Below are 16,705 nucleotides of genomic sequence, written 5' to 3'. Positions count from 1 at the left end.
GCTAGTACAACTGCCTGCATGTTGTTTCCAGCCCCCCTGTGGAGTGCTCCAGGCTATAATTGTAATAGATTTAATGAACCAACTTCAAGGGTCACTGCTTTTCCCCCTGCTTTTCCTGCCTCGTGAAAATGGAAGCCCCATAGTAACTCTATGGGTGACGTCACTTCCCAGCCGTTGTCGGTGGTCTCCTGCACAGAGCTTCTGCCGCCAGAGGCCAGACCAGAGCTGCTTCTGAAAAGGTATGTATAGCAATTTTTGCTTTACAGGGCTAGATAGGTTAGTCTTAGATTGTGGTTGCAAGTAGATTGCGAGATTTTAGTTTAGGGCCGATCTCTTACTTTAATACCAGTGCTGGACCTGTGATAGGCATTCATCAAGAGTGCCAACTATGTCCACAATCTCCATTCATAGAAGCAGTACTATAGCTTCTACGTACAAAAAGGGATCTATGAATGGAGGAGGTGAACCTTTTTTCATCTGCCCATCCTCTATTGATAAAGCACTTTTCATTTATGGAAGATAAAGAGCAGTTTCTATGAACAGAGAAGGTGGGTGGAACAGGCATAGGCATCACTCTCGATGAGGGCCTGTCACACAGTAACCTCCACAGCCCTGAAAGAATATGGCCGCAGGGTATGGGAGGGGGGGGGGGGGCAGAGAACATCAGATTTCCACTATTAGGCTCCATGCACACTAGCATTTGTTATAAGCTAAAAAAAATTGCTGGATGAAAAATGCCGATAATACCATTTTTGTGCTGGCTTACAGTTACGTTTTAGTAACATTAGCATTTAATTAGCGTTGTTACAGGATATGAAGGGGGGAAAAAACAAAAGCTGTTAGGAGCGTTCAGAGTTTTTTTTCTGCTAGAAAAACCGCTACAAAACACATCTCCTAGATGTTGAAGCTCAAAAAAAACATTAATGGCCTAATGTGTGCATGGACACATAGGATGATAGTATTTAGCTTCTAGGAGCATAAAAAATGCTAGCGTGCATGGAGCCTTACAGCTGCCACCACCACAAAGGGCACATCAGATTAAATGTAAGCATCTGTCTTCAAGTCCAATTAAGCCCCAAACAAGCAAATAAATTGCATTACGGAAACTAATGAATAAACTTGTGCTAATGTCAGCATGACTCCCAAAGGAAAAGGCACAATGGGACTTGTAGTTCCACAACAGCAGAAAGGCCACACGTTCAGCAGCCATCTTTTACTGCATAAGGACATCAAAAGAACTTCAATGATTCCATTATGTAATGAAAAGCTGCTTACAATAGATGCTTGATGTCATACATTTGTTCACCAACTACTTGTAAAAGTCAGGTACACATATAGAATCCTACAGCAAACATCTGAGTTCCCCAGGTTACACTGAACAACAAACTTATTCAAAAGGTGGCTTCCTGAAAAACTTTTGGTGATTGTAATAGACCCCTTCAAACGGAATACACAGAATGACTATATTACAAAGGGAATCCTAAAAAAATCCGAAATGACCTTTTAAAGACAATGCATTTAATTCAGGGTTCGACAAACCCCGGGCGCCAGGTCGCATTTGCGACTAGAATTAGTGACCTGGCACGGCACAGCTGGGGTAACCCGTGTCTTTGTGCGCCCCCCCGGCTTGCAGGGCTATGCTTCCTTCTGTGATCTGGCGCCATCTTGTGGTGGCCGTTGGTATGACAAGAAGAAAGCCAGCAATGCTAATGGGGCTTCCTGCCTGTTTTTACTGCCCGCCAATCTCCTTCCCAAAGTGGAGAAGAGAAGGAAATGTTTTCAGCCGTCATCTGGCGCCTTTTGCCTAATGGTGAGTGTGGGGTGGCTGGTTTAAAGAGCTTCATATAGCCTTTTTTTTTTTTTTTTTAATAGCCTTTATTTTATATTTTTAAGTAAAAACGGTTTATTTTTTTTTTAATTAAAATGAATTTATTATTAGTCATCTTCCTGCTTTGCCCCTTTCACACTGGCTGTCTGATCAGGTTCACCTGTCGGACCCTTAGACCCCTTTCACATTGAGCCGCCCACAACGTCGGCAGTAAAACTCTGCTATTTTTACCGCCGACACTATGGGTGGATTTTTTGTGGCACAATTCGGCCGCTAGCGGGGCGCTTTTAACCCCTGCTAGTGGCCAAGAAATGGTTAAAACCGCCCGCAATGCGCTGCTGCAGCATCGCTTTGTCGGCGGTATAGCCGCGCGTCGTTAACAAAAAAACCTGGCTCCAAACATTTTTAGCTCCTAGATTCTCCTGGCTCCAAGCAAGTTTGTCAAGCCCTTGTGCGGCTGCTCCATTCGCATATGTAACAATAATACTTAGTATATGTGAGCTGCATTCCAAGCAGCAGAACCACTACTTTTAGATCTCCACAGATACTCCAGTTGTATTTGATGTGCTTCAACAACAGTTCCATATTTTTGTACATTCCTTTTATATCTGTAGCATGGGTAACAGGTTATGCAAATTGCATAAACAGAAGACTTCTATAAAATCGTACAGAATGTTTATATTACAAATTATTTTTGTGATCAGCAGCAAATTATCTATAAGATACACCACAAGCTGTTCAGGAAGCAAACTATTGTCCAGTGTTCTCTGAAACCATGTTCATGTAAAACTAAAAACAAACCATGGCAAACTGACGACAAATGTATCAATAGTCACAATCTAAAATAGTCACCCAAGATGTAATTTTTCCATACACACATCCATTCCATCTAGAGGAAATATCACTACTTCTATCCTGACTGACAATAATACTTTTCTACTCATACTGGAATGCAAGAACCTGGGCTAAAAATTTGATTAGTGTTCATGCCATTCAAACAGAATTCACTTATCTGCTTAATTCACTTATCTGCATTCCGAGTATTTCCAAATGGCTCCGAACCGTTCCAAGTGTCACTGGCGCCCCCGCACCTCTGGCTAAATGTGGTACTGCCCCATTAGCTTGAATTATGCTAGTTTTGCGAGGCAACACTTGCAAACAGAGTCAGGATTTAAAAAAAAAAAGAAAAGTTGCCCGTCTTTCAAAACGCTTGTTAACGGCGTTATTCGTAAACCAAGGTTCCACTGTACATTATTACTATCCCAATTAAAGGGTCACTAAAGGAAAAACATTTTTTAGCTAAATAGCTTCCTTTACCTTACTGCAGTACTGGTTTCATGTCCTCATTGTCTGTTTTTGCTTTGAAGTAGCTGTAATTCTGCTGTGATCTCCACACTTCCTGGTTGCCTGTTTCCTTATAACCATCGTACTGAGAGCTTTCTCACGGTGGTCTAAGCTGTCATTACTGTGTGTCTAAAACTCCTCAGAACCAGAATCAGATTCATTTTAAAAACAAAACACTGCCCTGGATTTGTTTGTTTTTGTTCTGCGAGTCTTCCCGACTCACCTCTCACCTGGAACTTCATGTATGTACCTTTAAAACTGAAAGTGAAACTAGAGGCACATTATATAATAGATTATATTCAATTTTTAATCATTTTTAAAAGGAATCAGTTAACTTTTATGTCTCTATACCCAATAAACAGTCATTTCAGCAAAAAAATGTTTTCCCTTTAGTGACCCTTTAAGGATTTGAGTGCCCCCATTGAATTTTTATGAACACAGATCTGAAGACGGTATTTCATAAATTTGCCTTCTCTTTGTCCCCAGTCACCATCTCTAAATTATTTTGTAAAGGGCCTACATGCTCAGGCATTATCTTATTAGTATTATTATATTTGAAGAGTTTTGGGCATTTTTTCTACTTCCTACTTGTTCATTTTTCATATGTGCGGTCTTCACTTCCTTATTACATATTGTGTTATATGCTTTTAACTTTTTAATTATTAGTGATCCCTCTCTTTTATAGGTTTTTAAAATCCCTCTTATTTATTGCGTTTAACATTGTGAGCCCCACAGCAATATAATTTGTAGTGTGTTTGCATACAGTTAATATGAGACATTCCCATTTCTGTTCCGTGTTCTTTAACCACTTAAAGGTTAAAGGTTTGTTTTTTTCATTTCTAAATAGGTTCCTTTAAGCTAGTGCATTGTTGGTTCACTTACCTTTTCCTTCCATTTCCCCTCTAAATGTTTTTTTTTCTTTGTTTTCTTTGTCTGAATTTCTCACTTCCTGTTCATCCTCAGTAAGGTGTTCAGTAAGCTGTTCTAAATGACTTTCCACCGCTCAGATGATAGGAGCAAGCTTACTGAGGAGAAACAGGAAGTGAGAAATTCAGACAAAGAAAAAAAACATTTAGAAGGGAAATCGAAAGGAAAAGGTAAGTGAACCAACAATGCACAAGCTTAAAGGAACCCATTTAGAAAATAAAAAATTAACCTTTACAACCCCTTTAAAAAAGGACAGAGCCTCGTTTTGAGATTTTGTGTTTACTGTTTTTTTTTAATTAGTCCAAATTAAATCATAGTTCTCTGCATCCACCAAAGCTTGCGAATCTTATTTTGCTTGGCAAACTTCTGGCATTGGTGAACATATACTTTAATCCATTGGTGCATTTTTCACATGGATTGTGTATCATTTGTTAGTAGTAAAAACAGTAGCATGATTGCTAATGGTTGTTTGTAAAGTGAAATCTCTATCTCCCACCTCCATTCCAAACTTGACTATTTCTGAACCCCTCTGGCTTATCTGCCCCATTCACCTCCCCCCGCAACCCTGGTTAAAAGCAGTTGTTAAAAAAAAAAAAAAACTGCAAGGCAATGGCATAATGTGGTAGTATGCATCGCCGATGATGTCATCGGCTGCATGCACTCTGAATATCTTAAACTCCAAGATTAGGAGATATTTACAGTACTTACAAGGTAAGCCTTATTATAGGTACAAGTGGTAGTACAGAGTTTACTACTTCACCACACTTCCCATAAGCCTCCCCCCTAGTACAGCAGACCCATTCCATTAAGGTTGAACTCCAATGAAAGGTCAGCCCAGTGCTTGTATTTGTTAAAACATGAGACAGCCCCCCATGTATCATTATCTGCATACCATTTTCCTTCCTCAGCCTGGAGATGAATTTCTTTGGGGGTATAACCCCCACTTTCTTCTTTTGTGTAGCAATGCTGTTAAAAAGGTCTGCCAAACATGTAAGCAAGCTTTCCTTCTTCCGTGGCTGGACCTTGTATGCCAGAACTTTCTCCCGAAACGGGCGACAAAAATAAAGTGCTTGTAGAACAGAGTTGCAGTAGCAGGTGTTGCCAAACTGTGGAGAAACAAACACAAAAGGAACAGTAACAATCATTTTATATTTAAAGCGACACTAATGTTCACACGTATGTGCTCTGTGCATGCCACATGAGCTAAAGTCGCGTGCACTGCCCTATGCAAACTACAAATCCAGGATCACTTTTTACCCAGTTTTCTTCCATCACAGCAGATTTAAGGTCATTGAGGTCTTTGAGACCACCAATGTCTCACCTGCCCTCCTTACAGAAGCGCAAACATGGAAATTTATTGGAATAAATTCCATACTCTATTCTGATAAAAATCATTAGGGAGGTATGCCTTGCCTCCAAGTGCCCCAGAAATGACATCATTTAGCGGAAATATGTCTATTTATGTTATTAGTAGCACTATTTTTAGCTCAATATGCCAGGATTTCAGCCAAGCACAGTAATAAAAGAAAATCCACTTAATATAAAAAAAAAAAAAAAGTGTAGCTATAGAAAGTGGAACCATATGGAGAGTTAAAATATAACTGAGCCTAAAGTGACAGTAAAGTGGCCTGCAGTATTCATTTGATGCTACACTCATAGCTTATTTGAAAAGTTTAAATAGGTTGTCCATATTTAGAAATCAGATTGCATAGTGTATGGCCATCTTTATACAAGTACGTAGAAGGGAGGGGACAGAAAAACTCACTTTTCTAGTGTGATTTTTGGTGCAGCGCATTTCTGAAATGCAAGGAAATGCACAGATATGAATGGGGAGCGTTTCTGTCCACTCCCTTCTATGTGGGTTGGTAGATGAGGCAGGGTGTTTGCTAATGAGGTCAACTCCTTCATGTGTCATGACCTACAGTCTGTAAGGAAGCAAGACAGAAGCAATAGATATGTTTGGAAACCTGGATGGAGGACAGTACAGCAAGGGCCTGTAGATTTTATGGGGAAAAAAAAAAAAGTACATGATTGGTATATAGGGGGGCTGAAATTTAGAAGTAAAAGAAAAAGTAAAAAAAAAAAAAAAAGGTGAACGTGTCCTTTAAAACTTTAGGTGTGCATTTTCACCATCATTTTAGATGTTCACGTGTGTCGTTATAGGCATTCTACTTGCAGAAGAAATTAGGTATGCGAGTGTGTACGGGTGCAAGTGTGTTCTGATTGTAACCATCCATGGATACCCTGTACAATCTCATATAGGGCCGTGTTTAGTCTCTAGGACCTGTACTTTTTGTGTTACCTTTCGGTAGAGCAGGGGTCTCCAAAATTTCTAAACAAAGGGCCGGTTTACTGTCAGACTTCAGGAGGGCCAGATCATGGCCAGTTTTTTTCTGGCATCAGTAGGTGTAAACATCACAACTTTGGTATTTTATGTTAGAGGGAAAGTGCCCCGTCGTTGGTATCATAAGGAGGAACAGTGTCCTATTATTAGTGTCAGTGGGAGAAATAGTGCTCTATTGTTGGTGTACGATGGCAGAATGGCGTCTTGAATCAGTGGGAGGAGAAGTGTCCCAAGGGCCGTATAAAAGCAAGCAAAGGGCCACATTCGGCCCTCGGGCCGCAGTTTGGAGACCCCTGGGGTAGAGTATATATGGATGTTATATATAATCTTTTGATAATCTTGTAATAATACTTTTTTTTTTGTATGTTTATGCAAAATCTTAAGTAAACATCTTTTAATAAATTTGATTTTGTAAAACATTTTCATTGGATATGTTTTATAGCAGAAAATAAAACACGTTTTTGTTTAATCAAAATATTCGGTCTTTTTTCATTTATATTAGGGTTGTCCCGATACCACTTTTTTAGGACCGAGTACAAGTACCAATACTTTTTTTTATGTACTCGCCGATACCGAATACGATACTTTTTTTTAAATGTGTCCCCAAATGCAGCCATGTCCCCCCACAAATGCAGCCATGTCCCCCCCACATATATGCAGCCATGTCCCCCCCACATATATGCAGCCATGTCCCCCCCACATATATGCAGCCATGTCCCCCCCACATATATGCAGCCATGTCCCCCCCACATATATGCAGCCATGTCCCCCCCACATATATGCAGCCATGTCCCCCCACATATATGCAGCCATGTCCCCCCCACATATATGCAGCCATGTCCCCCCACATATATCCAGCCATGTCCCCAAACATATGCAGCCATGTCCCCCATACCTAATGATGATGCCGCCGCCACGTTAATCACCGTGCTGCGAACATTACAGGCAGCTTTCGATTGAATAGCTGTTTTCCCTGCCACGCCGTGTAAAGGACACTCCCCCTTGCTCGGGATTGGACAGATCCGTCCAAGGGGGAGTGTCTATACACGGTGCGGCGGGCAAAACAGCTATTCAAACTAAAGGTGCCTGTAATGTTAGCCGCACAGTGATTAACGCGGCAGCGGCGGATTTTCGATATACGGCGGCGACGGCGGGCAAGTATTCCATTTAGGCATCGGGAGTATTTGCGGGAGTACAAGTACTCCCGCAAATACTCGGTATCGGTCCCGATACCGATACTGGTATCGGGACAACCCTAATTTATATAATAAAAAATAAACAGAAACAAACCCAGTGGTGATCAAATATCACCAAAAGAAAGCTCTATTTGTGTGAAAAAATTACATAAATTTAGTTTGGGTATAACATTTCATGACTGCGCAATTACCAGTTAAAAGTAGCGCAGTGCTAAATAGCCTTAATCAGGAAGGGGATAAAACCTTGCAGAGCTGAGATGGTTATCCAATGCTCTAATGTTTATATATTCATCCAAATTTGTAATCTCTTTTGAACAGAAGGTATAGGCGGCACTGAGAGGGGACACAGACAGTAATACCATCTACGCCAAACAATGCCATATAAGTCTGGTATATATTGGGGGAATTTGGGGTATGAAGTAGGCAGCTTTTATTGGGCATATGTATACCAGTTTGTTTTGTATCATAAATGGTCTTTTTTTTTCTATATTTTTCATATTTTGAGGTGTTGTCATATGAGTAAACTTACTTTACCCAACACATGCTGTATAACAACTGCCCAATATGTCTGAATCCCTTCTGCTGGGCTATTATATTCTGACAGCTATGAGCACCAACTGGCTGCAGATGCTGGGCAGCCAGAAATTACTGGCTGTGCTACTTTAATAATGATTGAGTGATCGACTTTCGTTGAGGCAGAAGGGCCACCCACTGTGGGGATTTTGGCTAACCCCTCTGAATCAGCCAAAATGGCTTCCCAAATCATCACGACTGTGGAAAATTTAGCATTTCATTTGGAAATCAAGGTCCCAGAGCCTGGAGGAACAGGGGAGAGGCATAGAATCCAACTTGCATGAGGCCCAGTGTGCAGTGATGATTTGGGGAGCCATGTCATCTGCTGGTGTTGGTCCACTATGTTTTATCAAGTCCAAAGCCAGTGTAGCCCTCTACCAGGAAATTCTAGAGCACTTCATGCTTCCCTCTGCTGACCATCTTTATGGAGATGCCGATTTCATTTACCAGCAGGACTTGGCACCTGCCCACACTGCCAAAAGTACCAATACCTGGTTACATGATCATGGTAATACTGTGCTTGATTGGCCAGCAAATTGGCCTGACCTAAACCCCATAGAGAATCTGTTGGGTATTGTCATCATGAGGAAGATGAGACACCAGGCCCAACAATGCAGACGAGCTGAAGGCTGCTGCTATAGCAACCTGGGCTTCCTAAGCACATCAGCAGTGCCACAGGTTGATCGCCTCCATGCCACGCCACATTGATGCAGTAATTCATGCAAAAGGAACCCTGACCAAGTAATGAGTGCATACAATACTGGACATACTTTTCAGTAAGCCAACTTCTGTATTAAAAACCTTTTATATTGGTATTTTGGGTTTTTACTAGCTGTAAGCCATAATCATTAAAATTAAAATAAAATTCTTGAAATATATCACTGTGTGTAATGCATCAATATACAATATATGAGTTTCATTTTTTGAATTGCATTACTAAAAAAAATATTAATTTTTGATGATGTTCTAATTTTATGAGATACACCTGTATATATGCAAGTGCAATTATATATCCTCGGGCTATATGAAAGACTGCCACTGAAATGGCCAATATCTGACATGTGCAATACGATATTCACACAAATAAAGCAATAGGAGTAACACTTACATTGACCAAACCAAAGTAATGTTCATTTACAGGAAATTGCTCCGGGCCAATCTCTTTTTCCAATGTTGAGGCATTAGTGCCCTGTGAAAGAAATAGAATGTAAAAGGTAAAATATGACATTTACAAATACAGCATAAAGCATAACACCAGTACATTTGTTCTATAGATTTTACCAAGTTAAAGCATGTCTAAACTTTGACTTTATTTATTTGTTTTACTTTTACTTGTAGTGACAAATATATTTTTATTTGCAATTTAAAGAAATCATAAAAGTCAGCAAGCTTTCAAGATTTGTCTCTTCCTCCATCACAGGGCAAAAAGGAACAAGTGTTTATCTATAAGCAGGGGTCACCTCTCAATTACAGCTGTGCTCAAAAGTTTGCATACCTTGTAAAATTTTTTGATATTTTGGCATTAATATTGAAAATATTTAGGCCCGAAACAACTAATCGATTAATCGACAACTAATCGATTATGAAAATTGTAATCGATTAATTTCATAATCGATCAATCGGCCAGTAACATAATGGGGTTAAACTAAAATTAGCCCTTTATAAAAAAGCAAATCGCTACTGTAAATATTACTTTCACTGTCCCACAGTAAAAAAATGAACCCCTTACAGTAGCGATTATTTGCTCTTTTTGTTATTTTTATTTTTTTAACCCCATTATGTTACTAAACATCTCAGGCCGGGGTCACACCTCTGTTTTTTGGTGCTTTTTGCAGAAACGCACTACAGTTCATTTACATGTTTTCCTATGGGACACGTTCACATCCATGATTTTTACCAGCTGCTGCGTATTTGGAAAGGACAAGGAGTTTTTAACGCAAAGCGGTGCTATTTTTTTTTTTTTTTCTCAATATACTTCAATGGAGAAGCTGCAGAAAAGCATGTAATGTGTCTTTGCGGCAATTTGCGTTTTGTAATCTGCCTTTACAAATTGGCCCAAAATTTTTTTTAAATGCCATTTTTTTTTTTAAAGGCTATTATCCGATTAATCGAAACAATAATCGGACAACTAATCGATTATGAAAATAATTGTTAGTTGCAGCCCTAAAAAAATGTTGATGTCACAATGTAGAGAATAAGATTTCCTATCATCTGTGCCCAGTCTTGCCACACAGAGTTAATCCAGCGCTGAGCAATCCTCTTTTTATTGTTCAGTGAAATAAAACAGACTTCCAGATAAAGGCCAAAGTCCTTGCTTGAGTGACAGGTTATTACTTATCTCGTGCACTAGCTTGCAGACATACACAATTCAGAAAAGAACTGTCAAAAGAAATGCGTAACAAGGTAATGGCACTTTATAAACATGGGAAAGGATTTAAAAATAAATCCAAGGCCTTGAATATGCCAGTCAGTACAGGTTCAATGATTTATTAAGAAGTGGGAAATTCAAGGATCTCTTGATACAAAGCGAAGGTCAGGTAGACCAAGAAATATTGCAGCCATAACTGGCAGAAGAAATGTTTGGGATACAAAGAAAACCCCACAGATAACCTCAGGAGGCATACAGGCTGCTCTGGAAAAAGGCTGTGTGGTTGTTTTAAGGAGCACAATACAATGATAGTTGCCAGAAAGAAGCCTTTACTGCCCCAATGCCACAAAAAAGCATGGTTACAATATGCCTGACAACACCTTGACACGCCTTACAGCTTCTGGCATACTGTTATCTGGAGTGACAAAACCAAAAAAAGAGCTTCATGGTCACAACTATAAACGCTATGTTTGGAGGGGGTCAACAAGGTCTATAGCAACAAGAATACCATCCCCACTGTGAAGAATGGTGGTGACTCACTGATGTTTTGGTGGGGGGGGGTGAGTTATAAACCCACAGGGAGTCTTGTGAAAATTGTTGGCAAGATGAAAGCAGCATGTGGTCAGAAAATACTGGCATTTGCATGCTTCTGCACGAAAGTTGCTCATGGGACACTTGGATTTTTCAGCATGACAATGCCCCCCAAGCACAAGGCCAATTTGACCCTCCAGTGGATACAGCAGAAAAAGGTGAAGGTTCTGTAGTAGACCTCTGTCTCCTGATCTTAATATTATCGAGCCACTCTTGCGGTTCATGCAAGACAACCAAAAGATTTGCATGAACTGGAGCCATTTTGCCAAGATGAATGGGCAGCTATACCACCTGCAAGAATTCAGGGCCTCATGGACCACAATTCATAAGATCGCACACTGCCATTGTTGCTAAAAGGGGCAATACACACAGTATTAAAAACTAAGGGTATGCAGACTTTTGGGAACAGGTTCTCATTTTATTCGTTTACTTGTTGCCAGGTTTTGTTTTATGGATTGTGCCATTCTGTTATGACCTACTGTTGAAAATGAATCCCATATAAAATAAAATGTGTTTGCCTACTCACTCAGGTATTCTTTAACCACTGGTGTCCTCTGCCATATAGGGGCCGGGGGTGAGCCACCGCTTCACCGAGGAGCTAATGCGCGTGCCCAGCGGCCACAATGTCCGCCAGGCACCCACGATCGCTTGTGACAGAGCAGGAACGTGGATGTGTGTGTAAACACATAGATCCACGTCCTGTCAGGGGAGAGGAGACAGATTGTGTGCCCCTAGTATATAGGAACACTGATCTGTCTCCTCCCCTAGTCAGTTCCATCCCCCCACAGTTAGAATCACTGCCTAGGTAACATATTTAACCCCTTGATTGCCCATTAGTGTTAACTCTTTCCCTGCCAATGACATTTATACAGTAATCAGTGCATATTTATAGCACTAATCAATGTATACATGTCAACGGTCCTAAAATAGTGTTAAAAGTGTCTGATCTGTCTGCCGCAATGTCACAGTCATGATTAAAAAAATAATCGCAGCTAATTACTAGTAAAAAGAAAAAAAATTATAATAAAAATGCCACAAATCAATAACCCATTTTGTAGGCGCTATAACTTTTGATCAAACCAATCAATTTGCACTTATTGCAATTTTTTTTTTTTTTACTAAAAATATATAGAATACATATCGGCCTAAGCAGAGAATTTCTTTTATTTAAATTGGGGATATTATAGCAAAAAGTAAAAAATATTGTTTTTTTTTTTTAAATTGTCACTCTATTTTTGTTATTAGCGCAAAAAATAAAAAACTGCAGAGGTGATCAAACACCACTAAAAGAAAGCTCTATTTGTGGGGGGGGGGGGGGGGGAAGGACGCCAATTTTGTTTGGGAGCCACGTTGCACGACCGTGCAATTGTCAGTTAAAGCGACGCAGTGCTGAATCGCAAAAAGGGGCCAGGTCCTTTACCTGCATAATGGTCCGGGTCTTATATGGTTAAGGAGATACATAAGTAATGGCTGGTCTGGAACTTCTACTCTGTGGTCATATTTAAGGTTTCCAAAGACATATAAACATAGATATATCTATAAGACAGTCTGCACGGCAACACATGCAAGATAGGTATTCTTTACGCAACTCCTGACCTTTGTACAAGCATATGTCGTCAGACCTGTGAACTTAATATTTCACAAAGAATATATATTAAGAAGGCGTACCACTGTAAAATTATGCAGTGTTGTATTGTGCCAAGCCAGGTCAGGATTTCCTCCCATATGCACAGTAGTGCATTGAAGCGGCAGTGAAGCATAGCTCATGGCATGCTAATCTTCATGGATCCATAGTTCACGTCCATCCGAGTCGCTTGTCAAGGGTGCCCGCGATGTCGGCAGCCGAAGCCGAGTAATTGCTCAGCTCTTGGCTGCCCCCGCCGCCATGCTCGGTGAAGGAATCAGGAAGTGAAGCGTTGCGGCTTCACTTCCCAGTTCCCTACTGCACAAGTGCAAGTCGCGCTGCGCATCCTAACTGGTCTCCTCTGTTATCTGGGACCTGTGTGTTTCCCAGAAGATAGGGGGGGGGGGGGAGAGAAGTGGCGTGACCCCCGCGGGGGTCTATGCCCGGAAGTGGGTGCAAATATATATGTATTTCCTAAAATAAAAAACTGGGGCGGCGGCGTCGCAATTCGATGACGTCACACGCCGTCCAGGGATACTTACAAAAGCGGCTTACACAGCCGCTTCTGTGAGTTAGCACGGATGCTCTCCCTGGGGACACATGTGAATGTCTTGCATTCGAGTTGGACCGACTGTACAGCGATTGCCCTTATCCTGGCAATGTAAAGCTACTACATAAGGCTGATTCTACCTTATTCCTTGTGCCCCAGTAATTTGCGTATTATTAATATATTGATGAGCCCGTCTAAATAAAAATATCCCCCTCCACGCGCCACAGAAGGCTTTTGCCAGGCTCCACGTCCGACCATATGACCAACCTGGAACTTAATCTCCTCCTGAAGAAGCGGTAAAACCGCGAAACCGGTCGAGGTCATCGATTCCACTAAAACACAGTCTGTTAATTGCTTTCTGATGTATAATGTGGGGATTGTTCTTAAATTTTCTTTTGTATTATATTTGTATTTTTCTTGTTAAATAAATATCGATACCTTTTACCAGATTGTTTGTATCAGTGCCGCGAAAAGTCCCCCCCAAAATCCCCTTCCCCCTAACCCAAATATTGACCTTTATTGGCCTCAAGCACCTAAAAGTTGTCAAATATTTGTGGTCATATCATTTTCTATATTCAATGGGATGTAGGCACAATTTTTACTCCTTGTACCCCTATTTTAAAAGAGGCGACACTCTCCCCTTTTTTCAAAAAACTGTGGTGATTAAACACCAAAAGAAAGCTCCGTTTGTCTCAAAATAATTGTGTGACAGTGACTGCACTGAAAAAAAATTAAATGGACTGGCAAGGAAGGGGATTAAAGTCTGGAGGTTAAAGCTGTGTGGAATTTTTATGGGCTACAAAAGATGCAGCAATATAGGCATTACTGATTCCTCACACCTCCATTGACATCAAGCAGATACACAACAGATAGCTCTACAGACATCACATGCTAAAGCTGTCCAACAGAGGCGATTTTCCACATTAATGGCATGATCTTAAACAGGTCATGGAGTAAATGGAAAGATTTTCACTTGAGTATTTAGGGCAGACTTGAGCCATTTAGATACTTGCATTGTGTGCATATGTACATTAAAAAAACAAAAAATTGCCACACGAGCAGAAAAAAAAACAAAAAAAAAAAAAGATAAAAACCATCAGGCTCTCCTTCATCTGCAAATTGCTATGAGCTGCGCCGTTTATAACAGGGGCCCTTTCACACGGCACATGTAAAACATGGACATGACTAAAAAATTGCACCAAAAACACAACCACAATGCGTGTTTTGTTCATTGCCAGAGGGAGGTGCATTTTTGGTGCGCTTCATATACATGCATCAAAAATGGAGCATGCAGGCCTTTTAAAAAAGTACCACACCCGCAGCCCACTGGTGTGAAGGGTTCCATAGGATTTAGTGTTGGTTCACATATATGCAGTGCGACACATCGCATGCGATTCACATTACATTAATTTGTATGGCTGAAATCACACAAAAAAAAGTGCAGGACCCTTTTTTGCCCGCACTGGAATCGAATCCCATGGGCGTTCACAATTATGCGATCAGATTCGGTCAATCACACTGCATTTTGAAAACAGTTGTGGGGTGTCGGTAAACCTAAAAATTGACACCCACTGCGGTTCGCATGAACATCATGCGATTTCCATGGGGTGCAGGGAATGCATAGGATTCGCTGCGTTTCCCACACCGCATATATGTGAACAGAGGCTTAAACAGAAACATTTTTTAATGCATTTTTGTTCTGCTTTTTAACCAAAAAAATAAAGTCAAAATCTGATTAGTGTGAAAAGAAATAAAAAATATTTGATTTAATTCATACATTTCCCAAAAACATGCGATAAAAAAAAAAAAAAAAAAAAACTCGCCATGCATCTTGCTAAATACCTCAGACTGGGTGTCCAAGATGGCGACGTGAGCGGTCGCATTCTCCGTGAGCTCCGCTGGCTTCTCCCCTTAGATCCGTTCCTGTGGTCTGCAGCCTCATATCTTTCCGCCCGCTGCCACCTGGATGAGGCGAGGGATCCCCCGGGCGCAGTCCGGTAAAGGAAAGAGGCTTCGTTTCCCTCCACAGACGGAGGTATCTCAGCCCCCTCCGGCCTACCACGTGGAGCCGCGCACCACGCGCTCCTCCCGCATGGCGTCTCATCCGCCCGCGGACCCCGCGGACTCCAGACCATCCTGGCTCCCGGAGGTGATGGCTGCCATAGCGACCTGCCAGTCCACCCTGACGGCCAAGATAGAGGAAGTGCAGCTCGATGTGGGGCTCATCCGTCAGGACATGGACAAGCTCCGCTCTCGGGTCACGGAGACGGAGCAACGCATCGGGCTCCTCGAGGACGATTCCAGCGACCACTCGGCTTCCCTCCGCACACTCCACACTAAGGTGAAGGCCTTGGAGTTTAGGGCCGAAGACGCCGAAAATAGAAATCGGAGGAACAATCTCCGCATCATCGGCCTCCCGGAGGGGGTCGAGGGGAAGGACCCGACGGCCTACGTGGAGGACTTGCTCCGATCCGTTCTCCCGGACGCGAGATTCTCCCCACATTACACCGCGGAGAGGGCGCACAGGGTCCCCCCTAAGCCAGGACCTCCGGGAGCCCCCCCCGAGGACATTCATCCTGCGGCTCCTGAACTTTAGGGATAAAGACGAGGTCCTCCGGGCGGCCAGGCAGCAAGGAGAAATCCGTTTCCAGAACTCAAGGCTGATGATTTTCCCTGACTACTCCGTTGAGACTCAACGGCAACGCAAGTCTTTTGACCAGGTCAAGGGAGCCCTGAGGGCCCGGAACATCAAATACAGCGTCCTTTTCCCGGCCAGGCTCAGGGTCCAAGATGGCGAATCCCTCCGGTTCTTTAACACCCCGAGAGAGGCCTCTGACTGGCTTGACACCCTACCTCCGCACCGTTAAGCAAGTAGCCGTGAGTACCTTCCTTGTTTTTTCTCCCTCGTCTCATTTGCTGCTCTAACCCCCGCATCTTGGATGGAGACTCTGACCCCCATGTTGTTGGCTTTTTGCCCCCCTTCTTTCGGTCGGATGACTCTCCCTCCGAGGCCCCCTCCCCTGACTATTATCCTTGCCTTAGAAGGCCTGTGGGGGGGCCATGCGGTGGGACCTTGGGAGGACTCCACACCCCCTTCGGGGGTCTCTTGGCTGGAGAGCCGTACCAAAGACACCCTGTTTATACCTGACGTTGTAACACAAGTTTTGAGCCCCTGAGTTTCTCAGGAGAACATTAAGTTAAGCCTACTTTCTATGATATGCAGCCTACACCCACCTGCGGGGATCCTTCCTTGGGAAAGTTTTTTTATTGAAAAAAATTTTTTTTTTTGGCTCTTTCAAGAGAAGGGAAGGGAACAGAAAGAGAAGAATTTTTATTTTTCCCCCGTCGGTTTATGTTGAT

At 42.0% G+C, this 16,705-nt stretch overlaps 1 protein-coding gene across 2 annotated transcripts in view; it reads right to left on the bottom strand.

The window, feature by feature from the left end:
* LOC120913775 (ubiquitin carboxyl-terminal hydrolase 12-like) overlaps positions 1-16,705 on the bottom strand; it is a 66,338-nt gene that overhangs the window by 21,528 nt on the left and 28,105 nt on the right. For both annotated transcript variants that reach the window (XM_040323980.1, XM_040323979.1), the window contains exons 2-3: positions 9,321-9,401; positions 4,992-5,205 (exon numbers count right to left, since the gene is read on the bottom strand). In XM_040323980.1, coding sequence (XP_040179914.1) covers positions 4,992-5,205; positions 9,321-9,401 — 295 coding nt within the window. The remainder of the gene's footprint in view (positions 1-4,991; positions 5,206-9,320; positions 9,402-16,705) is intronic.

Source organism: Rana temporaria, chromosome 9 (genome assembly GCF_905171775.1).
Source record: "Rana temporaria chromosome 9, aRanTem1.1, whole genome shotgun sequence".
NCBI lineage: Eukaryota > Metazoa > Chordata > Amphibia > Anura > Ranidae > Rana > Rana temporaria.
This window is presented reverse-complemented; position numbering and strand designations above follow the sequence as displayed.